The sequence below is a fragment of the Bombus terrestris genome, chromosome 5 (assembly GCF_910591885.1).
Source record: "Bombus terrestris chromosome 5, iyBomTerr1.2, whole genome shotgun sequence".
Taxonomy (NCBI): Eukaryota; Metazoa; Arthropoda; class Insecta; order Hymenoptera; family Apidae; genus Bombus; species Bombus terrestris.
In genome coordinates, this window is record NC_063273.1 from 7276932 (window position 1) to 7294771 (window position 17840).

At 31.4% G+C, this 17840-nt stretch overlaps 3 protein-coding genes across 6 annotated transcripts; 2 read left to right on the forward strand and 1 right to left on the reverse strand.

Moving 5' to 3' along the window:
* On the forward strand, positions 1 to 3256 carry LOC100652275 (putative cysteine proteinase CG12163). Its single transcript, XM_012308571.3, has 3 exons — positions 1 to 341; positions 460 to 2764; positions 2835 to 3256. The coding sequence occupies exons 1-3, from the start codon at positions 141 to 143 to the stop codon at positions 2981 to 2983; spliced, it is 2655 nt and encodes an 884-aa protein (XP_012163961.1). The 5' UTR covers positions 1 to 140; the 3' UTR covers positions 2984 to 3256.
* A 941-nt stretch (positions 3257 to 4197) lies between these two features.
* On the reverse strand, positions 4198 to 9975 carry LOC100649994 (pre-mRNA-processing factor 39). 2 transcript variants are annotated; one of them, XM_048405906.1, is made up of 14 exons: positions 9850 to 9913; positions 9502 to 9626; positions 9171 to 9404; positions 8845 to 9085; positions 8618 to 8745; positions 8332 to 8509; positions 7993 to 8243; positions 7793 to 7918; positions 6867 to 7015; positions 6385 to 6790; positions 6155 to 6319; positions 5691 to 6077; positions 5311 to 5597; positions 4198 to 5229 (listed from the first exon to the last, which is right to left on the reverse strand). In XM_048405906.1, exons 1-14 carry the CDS (start codon positions 9896 to 9898, stop codon positions 4932 to 4934), a joined length of 3024 nt encoding a protein of 1007 aa, XP_048261863.1. In that variant the 5' UTR covers positions 9899 to 9913; the 3' UTR covers positions 4198 to 4931. The 2 variants fall into 2 exon arrangements, with proteins under 2 accessions (XP_048261863.1, XP_003395470.1); XM_003395422.4 differs by having other exon boundaries at positions 8618 to 9085; positions 9850 to 9975.
* Positions 9976 to 10420: 445 nt separating this feature from the next.
* LOC100651717 (spastin) lies at positions 10421 to 17757 on the forward strand. 3 transcript variants are annotated; one of them, XR_001098711.3, is made up of 8 exons: positions 10421 to 11521; positions 11606 to 11776; positions 12315 to 12575; positions 13424 to 13776; positions 13871 to 14202; positions 14273 to 14583; positions 14754 to 15959; positions 16036 to 17757. XR_001098711.3 is itself a non-coding variant. In XM_003395436.4 (7 exons), exons 1-7 carry the CDS (start codon positions 10975 to 10977, stop codon positions 14915 to 14917), a joined length of 2139 nt encoding a protein of 712 aa, XP_003395484.1. In that variant the 5' UTR covers positions 10421 to 10974; the 3' UTR covers positions 14918 to 17757. The 3 variants fall into 3 exon arrangements, 2 of the variants coding, with proteins under 2 accessions (XP_003395484.1, XP_012163959.1); XM_003395436.4 differs by having other exon boundaries at positions 14754 to 17757; XM_012308569.3 differs by lacking the exon at positions 12315 to 12575 and having other exon boundaries at positions 10423 to 11521; positions 14754 to 17757.
* Positions 17758 to 17840: the final 83 nt, after the last annotated feature.

The window sequence follows — 17840 nt, forward strand, 5'->3', positions numbered from 1 at the left end:
ATCAAAGTTTTCATTTAGCAATCGGAAGTTTTAAGAATTGATTATCATTCTTAATTCAGTAATATAGAGGAATTTAAAATCTCAACCAAAGAGTCAATTGCGTCAGTTGGAGGTCAACATCGTGCAGTGTATGTAGTAAGATGGCAGGCTTACTGCTGCGTGTAACGCGTATTTTATTTCTATTTGTCTTTAATACAATCCTTGTATCTTCTGGTCCCGCTAACAAACCAGTACAAAATGTCCCGGAGCCTTTAATTCAAAGTGCCTTGAATTCATTGAATCAGGATTCTCCAACGCATCATACATATGAGGGCGGTAACCTGATTAGCGCGCAAAAATTGGTATGCTTCCTATAAACTTTCTAAAAATCAAATATTGATTATATAATAATCGAAATTTTTTAATTATTTGCCTGTACTAGTTTAAATTTAAAATATCGTTTAATTTCTTAACCTTCAGGAAGAACCTCCATATGTAATATACAGACTGACATTTGACTTAACTCCTACTTGCAAAGAAGCATTAGAACCTTGTCCTCGAGAAGCATGTACTGTGGAAGTGAAACAACACGCACTTGGACATATAAATGTTTTAAGAGAATCTATACAATGCATGTATTTGTATCCTCAATCAGTACAAGATGATCCATTGCAAGTACAAGAAAATAATCAGGATCAGGATCATGTTATTGAAAATTTAGACAAGCAAATTATTAACAATCAAAGTGTTGAACTAGATCATGAAATTCAAAAGAGTGGAGATCATAATGAGAGACCATTCATAGCAATGAGAGCTTCTAGTCCTAATTATTGTCCAGGATGTCCATATGAGTTAAATCCAAATTTGCCTGGATTTGTTGCTTTTGGAGAACAAGTAGTGAAATCAATGGATGAATTGATACAAAATGATTTCAAGCATAAAGTAATTGATATTGTCAAAGTAACTCGTGTTGTTCCACCTTCATCTAATATTATACAATATCAAATTTTATTACGTATAGGAGAATCTGACTGCTTGAAAAATGCAATAGAGCAATTAGAATGCTCTATACAGACAAATCTTCCTGTCAAGGTATGTTTGGTAACATTCAAAGAACAACCTTGGCAGCAATCTAGCCGTAAAATAGTGAAGAATAACTGCACTATGGTTGCTAATGAAGAGATTAAAGAGAATATTAATTCTTATTCAACATTAAACAGCGAATCACTTGTAACACCAACACCCAACAAATCAGAAACAATTGATGAAAAATTGGAAGTTCTAGAAAATTTAAAAAATGTTCTGGATAATTATACTTATATCACAACTAAAAAATCAGAAGAATCAGAACAATCAGAAGTGACAGAACATCCTATTCTAAAAATTTCCATAAACAGAAGTGATGATGATGTTAAACCTCAAGGATTTGAAGATAAGGTAAAAGAATTTGGTGAATTTTTGAAAGATTTTGATTTGCCTACAAGACAAACTCAATCAGATCCAGAAATAAACAGAGAGGAAGTTAAAGAAGAAATCATTTATCCAAGAAAGGTAGACTCTATAATTAATAAATCACACACAATGTATAGAAAGAAAAGGTCAGGTATTCCAGGTGCACCTTTTAATGTAAATGTTAATGATTCTACAATTAAAGAACTTGCAGATAAGGGTCTTAGGAAATTTTCAGAAAATTCTGAAGGTTCAAATGAACCTATGATAGTAGAAATTATTGAAGCCTCAGAACAAGTAGTATCTGGATTGTTATATAAAATAAGGGTCAAATTGGGTACAAGCAATTGTCCAAAAGGTACAAAAGATGGTTGTCAATTGAAAGAAGGAACTGAAATTAAAGAATGTTTGTTTACTATATGGTCTCAGGTATGGTTAGATAAAGGATCTCCAAATATTACTATCAATTGTGATTCAAATAAACGCCGAAAGCGATCTTTACGAGGTAGTCGATATAATCAAAAAATGCTAAAGCTAGCTGAAGAAATAAAAGATGAGACATTATTTGAAGCTTTTATCAAGAAATTTGGAAAAACATACAATTCAGCCGATGAGAAACTAAATCGTTTTAAAATATTTAAACAAAATCTAAAAATTATTGAAGAACTACAGATGTTTGAACGAGGAACAGCTGAATATGGTGTTACAATGTTTGCAGATCTCACGCCTAAAGAATTTAAAGCTCGTTATTTAGGTCTTCGTCCTGAACTAAAACACGAAAACGAAATACCTCTTCCTGAAGCTGAAATACCAGATGTTTCTTTACCACTTAAATTCGATTGGCGCGATCACAGTGTAGTTACACCTGTGAAAGATCAAGGCCAATGTGGATCATGCTGGGCGTTTTCTGTAACTGGAAACGTGGAAGGACAATACGCAATTAAACATAATCAATTGTTATCTTTATCCGAACAGGAATTAGTAGATTGCGATTCTTTAGATGAAGGATGCAATGGAGGAGATATGGAAAATGCTTATAAAGCTATAGAAAAATTAGGAGGTCTTGAATTAGAATCAGATTATCCTTATGATGCTAAAGATGAAAAATGCCACTTTCTTCAAAATAAGGCTAAGGTACAAGTTGTCAGTGCTGTAAATATTACATCGGATGAAAAGAAAATGGCACAATGGCTAGTTAAAAACGGCCCAATTTCTGTTGGAATTAATGCCAATGCCATGCAGTTTTATTTTGGGGGAGTTTCACACCCACTCAACTTCTTATGCAGTCCTAAAAATTTAGATCATGGTGTTTTAATTGTGGGATATGGCATTAGCAGTACGTACATTTTTATATATCTTTTAAATATATTAATTTTTACACATTTTTATATAAGATCTTTTTCCAGAATATCCTCTTTTCCATAAAGAATTACCGTATTGGATAATAAAGAATAGTTGGGGCCCACGATGGGGCGAGCGTGGTTATTACAGAGTTTATAGAGGAGATGGTACCTGTGGAGTTAACACAATGGCCACAAGTGCCGTAGTTGCATAACGAATATATTTAAGAAATTAATGCCTTTAATAATAATATTCAACTTCTTCGAAAAAAATTATATTTTTTTTTTACTAATGCAATATGAATGTTAATTGCTTGTATTTTAAAAAGTTTCTTATAACATGTTTTATTGATTATCCTAGGCATTTTGTTTCGTAAGTAAAACTGCATTTTCACAATAAATACTCTAAGGAGATGAAGTTTTCGCAATTATAATTGTTTAGAATCGTAATAATGTTTTCATAATAAAAAACATATTTGTTATAAATATTCATATTTTTGTCTTAGTATCCGACATTTCCTTATAATTTAATAATTTGCATAAGTAATCTTCATAACGGCAACCTTCGAATATCGAAAATTTATTAAATGTAATGGTTAATTTAGTAGCAAACGAATTGAAACATCAATTCAGAACGTAATTAAAAATTATATTTCTTTTATTTATCAATCATAAATATATTTCGTTGAAATTCTAAATTAATGCAAGCAATGCACTGTCATTAGAAGTATTCATGTACTTTTCCAATTTCATTTATTAGAAATTATAAAATTTCACATACGGAAAAAGATGTCTTTAACACGTTCAATGCGAAAGGATCTCTGCGATCTCTATATTCTGTATTGAAAAAGATTGGAAACAATTTTTTCATTTGGTTTTTCTTAAAAAATGGCTAGAATACAAGTCAGATTGTTGAAGAATATACATAATAAAAAAAAGTCATATCGATACATTGACATCATGACTGAAGAGATTCCTCCTCAATACATGTATCGATTTCACACTGAACGTGTTAACCCCTTGCGGACTACCGCCGCATATATGCATTATGCGTAAGCCATCAATTTGGCCGCGGAACTCATATATGCATTTGGCGAAAACAACTGATAGAACCAAAAGACTCATATGTGTGTCATTTTATTTATCCTGTGGAGAATCTGTGCATGTACATATGTCTAAAATTTAACATTTACGAACAAAAAGCGCGTCTAAGCAGAAATGTGCGCTGGTAATTTTAAATGACTATCGCGGCAGCAGCTCGGTCCCACGATACGGTTAAATTCGAACCGTCCCATCCGCAAAGGGTTAATATATATGACATCTATGCCGATTCACGACAAAATTCGGATTCTAGTTATAAATACGAAATTATAACATATGCACATTGAAACATGAAAATAGGATTCCAACCATCATTTCTATAACTGAATATGTTGTAGAAACATAGTCTGTTCTTTAATTTATTATTTATCAAAATGTACTGACAAATGTTAACAATATTTATTCCGTGAATATCTCATAAAGTGCGCTTACGTAGCATTTGTAAAATATTCAAATATCTATCTTTCCATTTACATGTATATTTTAATTTTATTAAGCGACACGTTCAACGCACATCAGCAAAAAAAATTATAATATTATAAACTAAGTACGCGAAAAAAATACTTATTACAATGTATAGGTAACGTTTATAAACTGCTGCTTTCTGTTGAAAAAATAACATAATGTCACGGAATAAAATTAAACACATAATATTGCATTATACAAATTCAATGCAAATAGTGTAGTTGGGAAATATTTCACATAATGTTCTTTGTGTTCATACTGTATGGCAATCTTTATCAACTACCTGTATCATGTTATGTTTGTAATAATATATTCAACATCGGTTGAAAATTCTTTAGTATTTCCTGCACTTTCGCGTACAATTTTCTGTGCTATTATTTAAAATATATTAAGAAAGAATTTCATGCAAAGAATTGTTGAAAGAAGCATCAGTACGACATTTATTACTATTATTCGTGTCAGGTTACTGATGTGTCATTGGAACTTGAAAGAGTTTTCTTTTTTTATCTCATCCTTAGATGAAAAAATAATTATAAAATGTACAGTAGATACAACAACGCAATGAAAGCTGATACAAGACAAATTTTGTATTATCCTCTAATAGTAATTGTAAGATCCCCATTGATTGTACGGTCCATATGCCTGTGGCCCTCCTTGTCCATATTGCCAATTCTGATAATTGGCATAGTTGGGATCGGACGGAGGTGGATACTGTTGATAACCCTGTTGATATCCGCCTTGACCACCATATTGACCACTTTGAAATTGTTGTTGTGACTGATATGGTCCACTTGGGCCACTGCTGTATTGGTATGATGACTGCGAACTTACAGAAGGCGGAGGTGGTACATTAGATTGATCTCCAGTTTTAACTTTCTTTGGAGGAGAAGTATCTCTGCAGAACATAAAATTGAAATTATTTAATACATTTAATTGAGGATAGTTTAAGCACCTTTTTTATAAAAATAATGCTTACGTTTTTGTGTCGTCATTCTTCGTCTTTTTCCGTTCCTTTGCTTGCTTAATACATTTTTGGAATTGCTCATGCGCTTTTAACACTTGTCGAATATCCGGACTAAAATCTTCGAGAAATTCTACTTTACGTTGTGCAAAAAGTACTCTTTGTTCAAGATCCGCGTGTTCTCGTTCTATAAACATATCCATATATCCTACAATTTCTTGAGTATCAACAGGAGTCCTTTGCATTCCCAAATCAATCAATTGTAAATAAAGCCTTGGATTATCTTTATCTTTTTCTGTTGCCTAAAAATGTATAATTTACATAATGCATAAAATGTAGTCATATGAGGAAAAACAAATTTGTAAAACGTATTTCAAAAATTCACATGAACATACTTTCAATAATACTTTGATTGCTTTATCCACATCACTCTTTACTTTACACAAAAATCGTGCATATTTTACTACAATATTATTCGCAATGGTTCTATTCTTACTATTGCTAATATAATTTTCATACAATGTACAAGCTTTATCTAAATCTCCTCTTCTACGCTCCAAATTTATTCTTCGATATGCCACTTGTAACATGTTTGGTATTACATTATCAATATTTTCCAATATATTTGCTGCCTTCTCAAAATTGCCCTGACCCTCTTCAAATGTTGCCCATTGTAGATGTAAATTTGGTTTCTTCGGGTGATGCACCATACAAGCTCTCGTATATACATCTCTAATTTTTTCCACATTATCACCTTTCAAAGATTCCAGATAACGAACGAACTATGAAGAAATTAAAAAATGTTTAAAGCATTTAATGTAAAGATTTTTTCAATTAGAGAAAAATAAATAAAACTTACTCTCATCCAGAATTCATCATATAAAGCACACGCTATTAAACATCTTTCAAATAAGATGATTATCCGATTCTGATCTTTTTGTTCAATTTCAAAGTCTAAATATTCTTTCCAATTTTTTAATTGACATCGTTCTAAAGGTTTAACGTGGAAATATGGCCTCTTAATCTATGAATGGAGATTAAATATTAAGTAATAAATGCTACACTAAATTATATAATATGCATACTTACACCTTCCTCATATGACCATCTTGCAGCAACTGCATTAATATTAGCTTTGTGCATTTTACGTCTACTACTAATGATTTTTTCTCTAATAGCACGGGTCTCCTCATCAGTTGGTGGAAGTTCATGTGGCGGCGGTTCTTCTCCAGGTGGTGCATCATCTGCTGCTGAAGTAGAAGTACTATCATCCGACTTCAAAAGTGCTTTCACTTCAGCACGCAATGCAAGAAAATCGTCAACATTTAAAATACGATTGGGTAAGTTTGAAGAGACGAACTCTTGAAATGCATCGAAATGAGAAATATAACCAAGTGTTGGAGTACATAATAGGCGATCATATAATGCTGTTACTCTGCTTAGACGTTTGCCCTCTAATTCCCACTTTATATAGCTTTCCCAAAGACGATCAGATCTTAACAAAACAGAATATTATAAGTATCCAAGTATGACTAGATAAGCATATATATAAAACAGAAACCAATTCGTACCTGAATTCAAGACCACATGCCTCAATAGCCCTTTCATATTGTTCTCGTAGTTTTTCTTCATCTTTTTCATAGACGGTTTTGCAGTGATTGATGTAATGAAGCCAAAGGTCGACACTGAGCGAAATGGCTTTCAAACCTTGGTCGAATACCTGTAGTAATGGTTTGCAATCACACTTAGAACGATTTACAAATGATTGGGCTGGTGGTGGGTAGACTTATACCTATTTCTTTTTTGTTTTTTGTTTTTTTTTTAGCTTTCGATAAGCATTACTGTTTTTTAGCAACGTATACTCACATATCATACGCGTACTGTAAATAAAGAGATTTAATTAACACAGAGATTGCAGAGCATTGTGCATTCACCTTAAAGTCAAGGAGTGTTCCGATCTGGGTGCCTCTGTGTCTTCCGCCACTTTTTCTTGCTCCCTCTCTGGCATGTTCACGTCCTAAGTCTTTGTTTCTGACTTTGATTTAACACCCAACCCAATCTTACTTACATTAAGTAAGGTACCGCATCTTATGCTTAAGTTACAATACTTTCTGTAGTAAGCTATGTGTACAAATGCTTACAGTAAATATTACACACAATTTCTTGCACGATAATATCGCAAATTGAAACAACTAGCCTTCGCTTGACTTACGTATCATATGTAGAATATTGATATAACGGTATAAGTAAAACATTAATATACGCAATAATATTGTAGATATCGCAGAATAATTAAGTAACTAGCTATTTGGTAAACGGAGAGAGTCGTATAGGTGCCGCAAGACGTGCTAGGCTGTTGGAAGGGAAAACCATATTTACGTGCGTGCACACTGCCCACGCGTCTTCCTAACTCGAGCTATTTTCATTAGATTGCGTTAATTAAATGATATCATAATGAGAAATAGACCTAATAGATATGGTAAACGAATTGACTCACCCTTTGGACATTTTCGGGGTTGCCTTTCTTCTTCTCGTAATCTGCAAACTTTCTCCAGTAACCGTAGCAATATGGATAACGCTCCAAAAATTTCGTATAAGCCTCACGTGCAGCTTCAGCATCATTCTGTATGATAAACAAGTATTACGGATGATTTTGATATAATTTTGACAATATATATTTTTTGCTTTTCGAATTACCTCTTGATCGACGTACTGAAGAAGATATGTCCATCCCGTGAAATCTGATGGATCTTCATTAACGGCTTTCCAGTATTTTTCTAATTCCGGTAAGGTCTTTTTCTTTGGTGATGCTGGTTTAGTTTCTTGTTTAGTGTCCCCTGGATCTGCTTCTGTTGAAAGCGCAACTTTCTTTGCTGGTGTTTCATCATTATTTTCAGACGTTGGTGAACTAGGATCGTACTCTCCTTCTGCATTTAACTTACGTTTATCTGTAAAAGTAAACGTCGCATAAGGTAAAAAGATTTAAGTACAAAATAAAAAAGTTTGTTAAGTAAACATTTTCTTCTTTGCACTTACTTGTTCCTTCTATTTTATTCTTCTTTTCCAGGGTTTTACTCATTATCTTTGTTCCACTTTTCTTCTTCTTTTCACTGTCTAATGGCAATTCATCTTCAGAAACTGATTCAGTTTCTCCTAAATCTGCAGGAGCTGCTGCTGGCAATTCTTCATCAGATACTGCTTCTGTTTCAGGTTCCTATATGTTAATGATAAAATATTATATACTGCAGATACACATATGTATATATACAAATAGATACAAAAATATGTATATTTACTCTTTATTGCTTTGATAACAAAATACCTTTGCTGTAGCTTCAGTAGGCAATTCGTCCTCAGATACAGCTTCTGTATCGGGTTCTGTTTTTTTAATAGCATTCTCAGGTAAACATTCCATATCACCCTCTGTTGTTTCTGTCATTTCCACCATTCCTGTCATATCATAATCAGGCACAGTTTTTTCCGTAATATTTTCTATACTTTCTGATGTTTCTTGTTGACTATCTACCTCCATAACTTCAATTCCAGTACCTTCATTTATAACAGTTTCAGATTCAATTTCCTCTGTTTCTAAGATTTCTGTTACTTGTGTTATTGTTTCCCCATCATCATTCATAACTTCTTGGAAATCTATTAATACACGTTGATTTGTTTCATCATTACTAATATCTTGTCCTTCCATATCCATTTGTTCGCGTTCATTCAACATATCAACTTTATCCATACTACTTTCTTCTATGATCATACAATCCGATACTGTATTAGAATGATCCTAAAATAAAAATAAAACACAATTCCTCCAAGATATAATTCTGGTATATATGACTTAAAAGAACAAAATATTATGTATTATTTACAATTTGAGATGCAGATGTTTCCAAATCAGGTACATTTTCTTGAACTTCTATTTGTACACTCTGATTCATATTAATTTCGTGAATAGTAGTATCACTAGAATCTTCCAATTCCAAATGTAACATAGAAGAATCTTCTTCATTATGTTGTTCAATGATAATGTCACCAAATCTTTGCACTCCATTCTCTGGAATGCTTTCCATTACAACTTCTTCTTGTAACACAGGCACCTCCTCCTGAAAAATTGCAATTAGTTACTTCTATTGAATAAAATGTCGATTACATGCATTGATGAGTGCTAGAACTATCTGCAGTATTATGGAATTTACGCACCTCCACTTCTTCGATCTCTTGCACTTTTTTCGGAGAACGTGTAGCTCTTGCTAGAAGTTTCTTTACAGGAGATTTTTTTGCTACCACGGTAGTTTTACGTGCACGACTAGATCTTGTACGTCGTACTAAAAAAAAATAAAAATATTTAAAAAATGCAAAATTTGAATGAAATATTTACGTTAGATGCGTGTGCGAGACGCCATTCGTTTAATGGCGGTTCGCAAGTCTTTGCTCAGCTGCCGGGTGTATTAATATTTTTGTTTCGTTTTATGTAAATGTATATAAATATAAATGGATAACAATATTATGTCATGTTGGATACAGTTTCTTTCAGAAATATCATCTTACCGGGTTCATTTAAAGTGATCTCACTTTCATCACCACTTGCGGACGACATTTTGCCTTGATACAATCTCTGGAATGTAAAACGCAGAACTGATGAAGAAAATGGCGGCAGAATACTAAGAGAAGCCCTCTCTCAGAAACTTATGAACTAATATGATACAAATGATAAACTGACAAACCTTTTTATCACCAATCAATAATAAATTGTACCGGGAAATATAAGAAAACATGTATGTATATATATGTACATATTATAAATATTATTTTTTGTGACTTCATATGTTTAAAAATTAAAAGAATTAAAGAATTAAAAAAAATGATAATTCTTTTAGTGCTACATATTTTTATTGTATATCATGAAAGTTGCATCTTAGAAGTACATATACATGCAAATGCATTCATAAATATAAAAAAATCCCATTACCTATTCGTTAGGCAAACCTTAAAATTCTTTAAAAATGAAATAACAAATGAGTAAAAATAAAAAAAATATATATATATATATAAATATAGAATCAAAGATTGTGCAGGATTATTAAGGATATACAAATACACGCATGTGCAAGGGAATCTGATAAAGAGCGCAAGTGCATAAAGTAATCTATCTCGTGTGGAATGTAGAACACATACTAAACGAAGTAAATACAGAGGTGCATGTATGTAATACAAGAGTCTCTATGTATATATTTTTGTATACACGATTTTGTAAAACAACGTTTGTTGATGTTTGTAAATCCATATTACACGTTGATGTTCCGAGTTAAACGTGAATCAAAACAAGCGATGCTGAAGAAGATCGCGGACCATTCTATTTCGTTCATGATTTACCAATCCCAAACACCACGGAATTCCGAATCTTGTCGTTCTTTTCTTTTATCTCGTTCGCCAAATCGCCAGTGAAAACAATCGTCGTCTTCAATTTGCAATTGTTTCTAGGAAGATTAAGTTGTTGAGCTTCCGAAATGTTTTTTAAGAAGATGATCTAAGACAACTTGAAAATCGTCTTTCATTTTCAACATTTACGCAACATTGGGAATGTCAGAATGTTTAACTCAACTTGTATTTGGCGATAATAAGTGTGTATTCTGTAGCATACAAATATACGAATTCAAAAATTTGCGATAGGAAATGTCTTACAGTGATGGCGGGCGTCCAATTCGGAAATACGGCACAAAGTCGCCGAAAAAGTTATGCGTGACGAAGAATGAAAATAGTGATAAAACAACAACAACCATTAACTGCAATAATCATCACCATAATCATTACCATCATAATCATCGCTTTCTCGACACCCCTCAGCCGTCAGTACACAAACGTAATCTCTATATTGTTTCTTTTCCTTTGATACTGCTGTTCAATGTTCTGAGGACACTTCTTTATCAGTTATTTGTGGTATTTAAGTACTTATATACATCTACATCTCAGTTGATTCAACGAAGACAAACTTGCAAACAGACCTGCCAGCTAGAGATCGTAGTTGGTCAAAAGTCTAGTGAAAATTTAAATAATAATTTAAATAATACTGGGCAAACTGAGAACGAGGGAATGTCGCAAGTGCCTAGAAGGCAGGTTGGTCCTGGCCCTGGAGACCCATTACTTGCAAAACAAAAACATCATCATCGTAGAGCTTTTGAATTTATTAGTAAAGCACTTAAGATTGACGAAGATAATGAAGGTATATTCTTAAATATATCTAGATTGTTTGTTTCTTATAATTTGCTTGTTTTTGATATTTCATTTTCAATATTACTTTTATTAGGCCAGAAAGAAATGGCAATTGAACTTTATAAGAAGGGAATTGGAGAATTAGAAAAAGGAATAGCTATAGAGTGTAATGGTGGTCGAGGAGAAGTATGGGAACATGCACAAAGACTTCATGATAAAATGCGCACTAATTTGGCAATGGCAAAGGATAGACTTGATTTTCTTGGTTTGTAAACAAATATTTTAAATACATGGCACATTTCTTAAGCTGTTCCACTCGCATTAACAAAATTATATATCACTTATTTATAAATTTTTTTTATAATTATAAATTATTCTTAAATAAAGTTATGGTACAGCTTAAGAATAATACAATATTTATGTATTTAGCATGCTCATGTGTTAATTGTTCTATATTGTTCACGCGTATGTGTGCATCTGTGTGTATGTGTGTGTCTGTGCGAGAGTATTTATGCGTGAATGTACTCGTGCGTGTATGCATGCGCGCGTTATCCCTTTTTTTAATGGTTTCATTTTTGGCACAATATGTTTTTTTCATAAGCGATGCAAATTTTTATGTACAAATTAGTAGCCAAACTTCATATAGTAGCGTTCCTAACAGCCATCTGAGCATTCATTTCAAATCTAAGTACTAGTTATATAGTTTACAATTTGGACAAAAGTTAACAAAATTTATGGGTTCAAACTGTACTTAGCTATTTAGCCTACTGCAGCATGGCAGAGAATGTTTTTCCTTTTTGTAGTGAGTGTGTGTGAGCTGAAAAAACTGGATATCTGCAATGAATATCGTGCTCCTGGAAATAAAATGGACAACGAACATCCAGGAAAGAATCTGAGGGTCCGACGCAATATACACACATTACAAACAACTCGATCTTCTTTAAATACAAATCATACTAAAAACACAAACAGTACACAAACAGTGAACATAGGGCAGAATACATGTACCCAAATTCCCAAGTTAAGGCCACGTTCACCAAAAAACTATTCTGCCCATTCTGAAGGTACTGTTTGTCTGAAGTTTTGGGCTTACAATGCAGATTTTGAATGTAAATTTGATAATTGCTTCTGTAAAACTGTTGTTTCTATTCCATTATTAACACATGCATCTATTATTAGTTTTTGATGTAATACAACAAGTAATAAATGCAAGCATGTTATATTATTTGCTATGATTAACATAGTTTTGCCACACTTTGTAATGTAATATATTTATCTGAATAAGTAATTTAAAAAGAAATAAAATTATTTATATGTAGGTATGTATGAGACTATATATATATATATATATATGATACTATGTGCATGTGTATATATACTTTATATGAAACAATGAATTAAGAAGACAAATTAGTTTATATGCATGAATGTATGCTTCATATAAACATTTAAGTTTTATTTGAAAAACACATTAGAATAGTCTAAAAAGTATTTGTTACATTTATATTCTAAAAAATATTTTCATAGTTATTTTGTAATCTCATACTCAGTACTCAAATATCATTTGTTCACTACTGTATATGACTTTTTAACAATATAAAATATTTTATATATATGAAATATTAACAATGTAATGTATGCTCTTAATGTTTTAATTATATATTACATATGTATTATAAATGTAGTTTAATTATATCACATGCATACTAGTTTGACAAATATATTTCATTCTTTTTATATTGATTGAAATTATTAATAATTACTTCTTTTCATTGCAAAGCGTTTGTCTTGTATTTTATTCCTTGTAATAGTTCTATATAATAGAGTTAACAGAGATTCGTATTTAAAAGTACTAATAGTTTCATTTTTATGTGTTTATTATTTGGGTATTATTTGTTTTATGTTGTTATAGCATCTGGAAGAAAATTATCTGTTCCTGGAAAAAGAGTGGGGACAGTTATAAGCAAAAGTCAAACATTACCACGCAGCATGGGACGCTCAACACCAGTACAATCTTGTCATAGAGTTACACCTATTAAACCATCATCTACGCCACCTTCTGTAAAAAGACAATTATCAGTACCTGGAAATGGTTCACCTGTTAGGAGACCAGGAACACCAACTACATCAAACAGTAATAGAGGAACACCTACAAGAAAAGTACCTCTTTTAAAAGGTGTAGATCCAAAACTTGCACAAGTAATTTTAGATGAGATTTTAGAAGGAGGTGCAGCAGTACATTGGGAGGATATTGCTGGTCAAGAAGTCTGTAGCTATTATATCTATAAATTGTTAAATAAGGAAAAATGCATAATATAGTAGATAAACTTACAATTTTATATTTTCTTTTATAAAACAGACTGCAAAGCAAGCATTACAAGAGATAGTCATCTTGCCTTCGTTAAGACCAGAATTATTTACTGGCTTACGAACACCGGCAAGAGGATTATTATTATTTGGTCCACCAGGAAATGGAAAGACATTACTTGCACGTGCTGTGGCTACTCAGTGCAATGCTACATTTTTTTCAATATCTGCTGCTAGTCTTACATCGAAATATGTTGGAGAAGGAGAAAAGCTAGTACGAGCTCTTTTTGCTATAGCGCGAGAATTACAGCCATCTGTGATCTTTGTTGACGAAGTGGATTCGTTATTAAGCGAACGTAGAGATAATGAACATGAAGCTTCACGGTAGATCTGTTCAAGTTTTGACATTTATGTAAAATGATTAATATTTATCTAATTAACAATTATTACATAGGCGATTGAAGACAGAATTTTTAGTTGAATTTGATGGTTTGCCATGTAATCCAGAAGAAAGAGTATTAGTTATGGCTGCTACAAATAGACCTCAAGAATTGGATGAAGCTGCATTAAGGAGATTTACAAAGCGAGTATATGTTACGTTGCCAGATTTACGAACAAGAATTATGTTACTGAAGCGACTTTTAGCTAAACATAATGATCCTCTAACACCAGAAGAGCTAAATGAGATGGCAGTTTTAACCCAGGGCTATTCTGGAAGCGATTTAACGGGTTTAGCAAAAGATGCAGCACTTGGCCCTATTAGAGGTAAAATAAAATATTAAGCTTCTATTACACATTTTCCATTATGCTTACTTAGACTGAATGGATATGAAAGATTTTGACCAGATAGTCTAACAAATAAATTAATCATTATTAAGTATGTATAAAAGATATATCGTAAAGTTTGTAAAAAAAGATGTATTAATATTGCACAGAACTTAATCCAGATCAAGTAAAGGAATTGGACCTTAATTCCGTACGTAATATTACAATGCAAGATTTTCGTGATTCGCTTAAAAGAATTCGTAGATCAGTGTCACCTGCAAGTTTAGCAGCTTATGAAAAGTGGAGCTTCGAATATGGTGACGTAAGTCTATGATTTTTAAGAATTAGTTGATGCACAAGGCTGGAAAATAAGTTACACTAAAATATCGGCACATTCCAAAGAAAAAAAGAAGAAAGGAACTTAATGACGGAAAATACAACAAAAATGATTTTCTGCGATATTAATTATTACAGAGTGTAAATATATCAGCTTTTACATTTTCTAAGCTAATTTATAAATGACATCTATATACAAAAAGAAAATGTTATGATATTGCAAAAGGCACTCTTGCTAAGTACTGTTTTTTAAATCATATTACAGCAGTAACACTGTAATATTACTAGCTTTATATTACATATATGATACATTCTATACTCCATCCAGCAATCAGGTATTATAGATTTAAGTTTAAGTTGATATTACTTCATACTTATATTACTACACTCCAAAGATGTTGATATTAGAATTCCAATGTTTGTAGTTATACTGTCTATGTAGATTTCGGTAACTTTTTATTTCATATTTTAGTAAATTATGAACATTAATTTATTATTATTTACTTTCTTGTTATACGGTTATGCACTAATAAGTTTAGTATAAATTATTCTAATAATGCAAAGAAGAATGTAATTCTACAATTAGTAATTACAATATGCACTTTATAATAAAAAGAGTAATGTAAATACTTAATTACCATTCAAGCACAATTGATTTGAATAATGTTAGCAGGAAGACTGTATTTGCATATGAAACAGCTCACGTCCAAACAGATAATAAAACAATTACTGTAATTGGGTGTAAAGGATTAATTACTGCTATAATTATGTTATCAAATAAGCATAAAAATGAATGAATATCTTGGTTTTACACAAGCACGTGTTAAAAGTAAAGTATGCAGATAAAATCGTTTTAGGCACGTGAGTTTTGTAAAAATAACAAATTGCATATTGTATAACATATTGGGGAAAATATTATTCATGTTATGTTTGGTAACATTTCAGATATTCGTTTGATAATTGTTAAAATGAAATTATATAATTAAGATCTCTTAACAGGGGTATTATGCTTATCAAAATATATATCAATTCTTGATTTGGTGAGATTTCTATAAGACAACGAACTGGAATTATATATTTGAACCTCGTGAAATTAAAAATATTTATTATTTATAGGTAAATATTGTCAGTAAAAAATTAATGTTATGATAAAGGTATGCTACAAAAGGAAGTTGGATATATAAAAGTTTTTGATATTCATCTACTGCTTCAAATGCTCAACTAAAAGGTGATTGTGCTTGTACGATATAATCACTGATTTAAAAACACATTTATTGCAAAACCATAATACTAAGCTTCGATACTAGTCTGATATTGTTTCAATTTGAAATTAGTTAATAAGAACCTCCTAATTTTACTCGACGTACATGTATTTGCTTATAAGAGAAGCGTGGAGTAATTATTTCTTCACTTTGTAACTCGTTACAATCCTTGCTTTTCAATAACAATAATGCAACGAGTTCGAAGCTTCTCTTGTGTGATCACTAGTTAATACTGACCCATGTAGTATAGTATAATCTATGCATAGCATATTACGTAAAATGATGTTAAAAATTTCTTTTTAATTTTTGTCATGTAATGAAACAAGGATTGCCCGTTTCACTTGTTACAATTTTTAATATCAGTTACGACTGATGCACTGATAGAAAAATGGTAATAGTTGTACAAAGTATAAATTTGCACTTGCGCAAAATTGCGCACCTCTTTATTATTGAACATACGAACATAACTAAAGTTACAAATAATGTCAAAGTTCAATCTCAGCATTATATCAATATAGATGTATTAAGTTCAATATGTATTGCTGAATGCTGTATGAAATGAATTTTGATTGAAAAAGTTATGAACTTGATGTTAAGTCAATGTTAGAACTATTTATGTTGCAAAAATATAATGAGAACTGTATTGAAGTTTTGGTTATATGTAAAGTTTTTCGGCGTTAAATAATTTATGGTAAGCATAAGTAAAATATTTTTGTCCAAATTTTATCGATGATCTTGCACAACAGACTGTTATCAATATGGGTATGTCTCTATTTACAACCCTGGCCTTCCATGTTAAAAACACGCTCAGCCTCAATTAAGTTATTTTGCTACTTTTATAAAAACTTGTAATAGGAAATTTCTTAAGAATATAAGCAAATAATAATGCTAATATTAATTATTGCTGCGTAAATTAAAAGTAATCAAATGTGAATTAATTATAAGAAATATCTGTGCATGACTGCACGAATTATGTTTCCTTAATTGTAAGTTTCAACCCTCTTTTTCTCGATATTACGAAAGGATAAAAGTTATTTTGATAACCGCATAAAATTGACTTTAAGATATTTCAATCCACTTTTAATATGCACTAATATGAAATTTTACTAAAATGATAATGATGTTTGCAAAATAAGTAGTAACTGATTTGATAAAACGTAACATAAAACTTACAAAACGAAAACAATGTTTTTCGTAGATCTTTTTTTCAATTATACTTTGATTAAATGTCAAATCTATATTTCTCAACAATATCATAAATTACGTAAAAAAATATGTAGAACAAGGTAGACAGATTATAATTGTAGATTGCAAACTAAAATTTTCGTTGAGCAACTCCTTCTTTTAATATATTATATCCTAGTTCGCTTGATGAAACAATTAACAAATACATATTTAATTAACATCTATATACTCAGTGACATCATGCAATTAAATAGTAATTTTCGAATGTAACTGAATAGTATAGTGTCACTTATTGTACAAAAATACAAGATATCCTACTTAGTATTTTGCCGCCGTGTGATCGAGATCGAGGAACGCATGTATTGTGTAATAAAGTGTACAGTACAAATTATTCTAGCGCATTTCATTTTAAAAAAGGAATGCTCGCAATTTTCACGTGAAAATTAATTAAATTATTCACAGTATTACCGAATT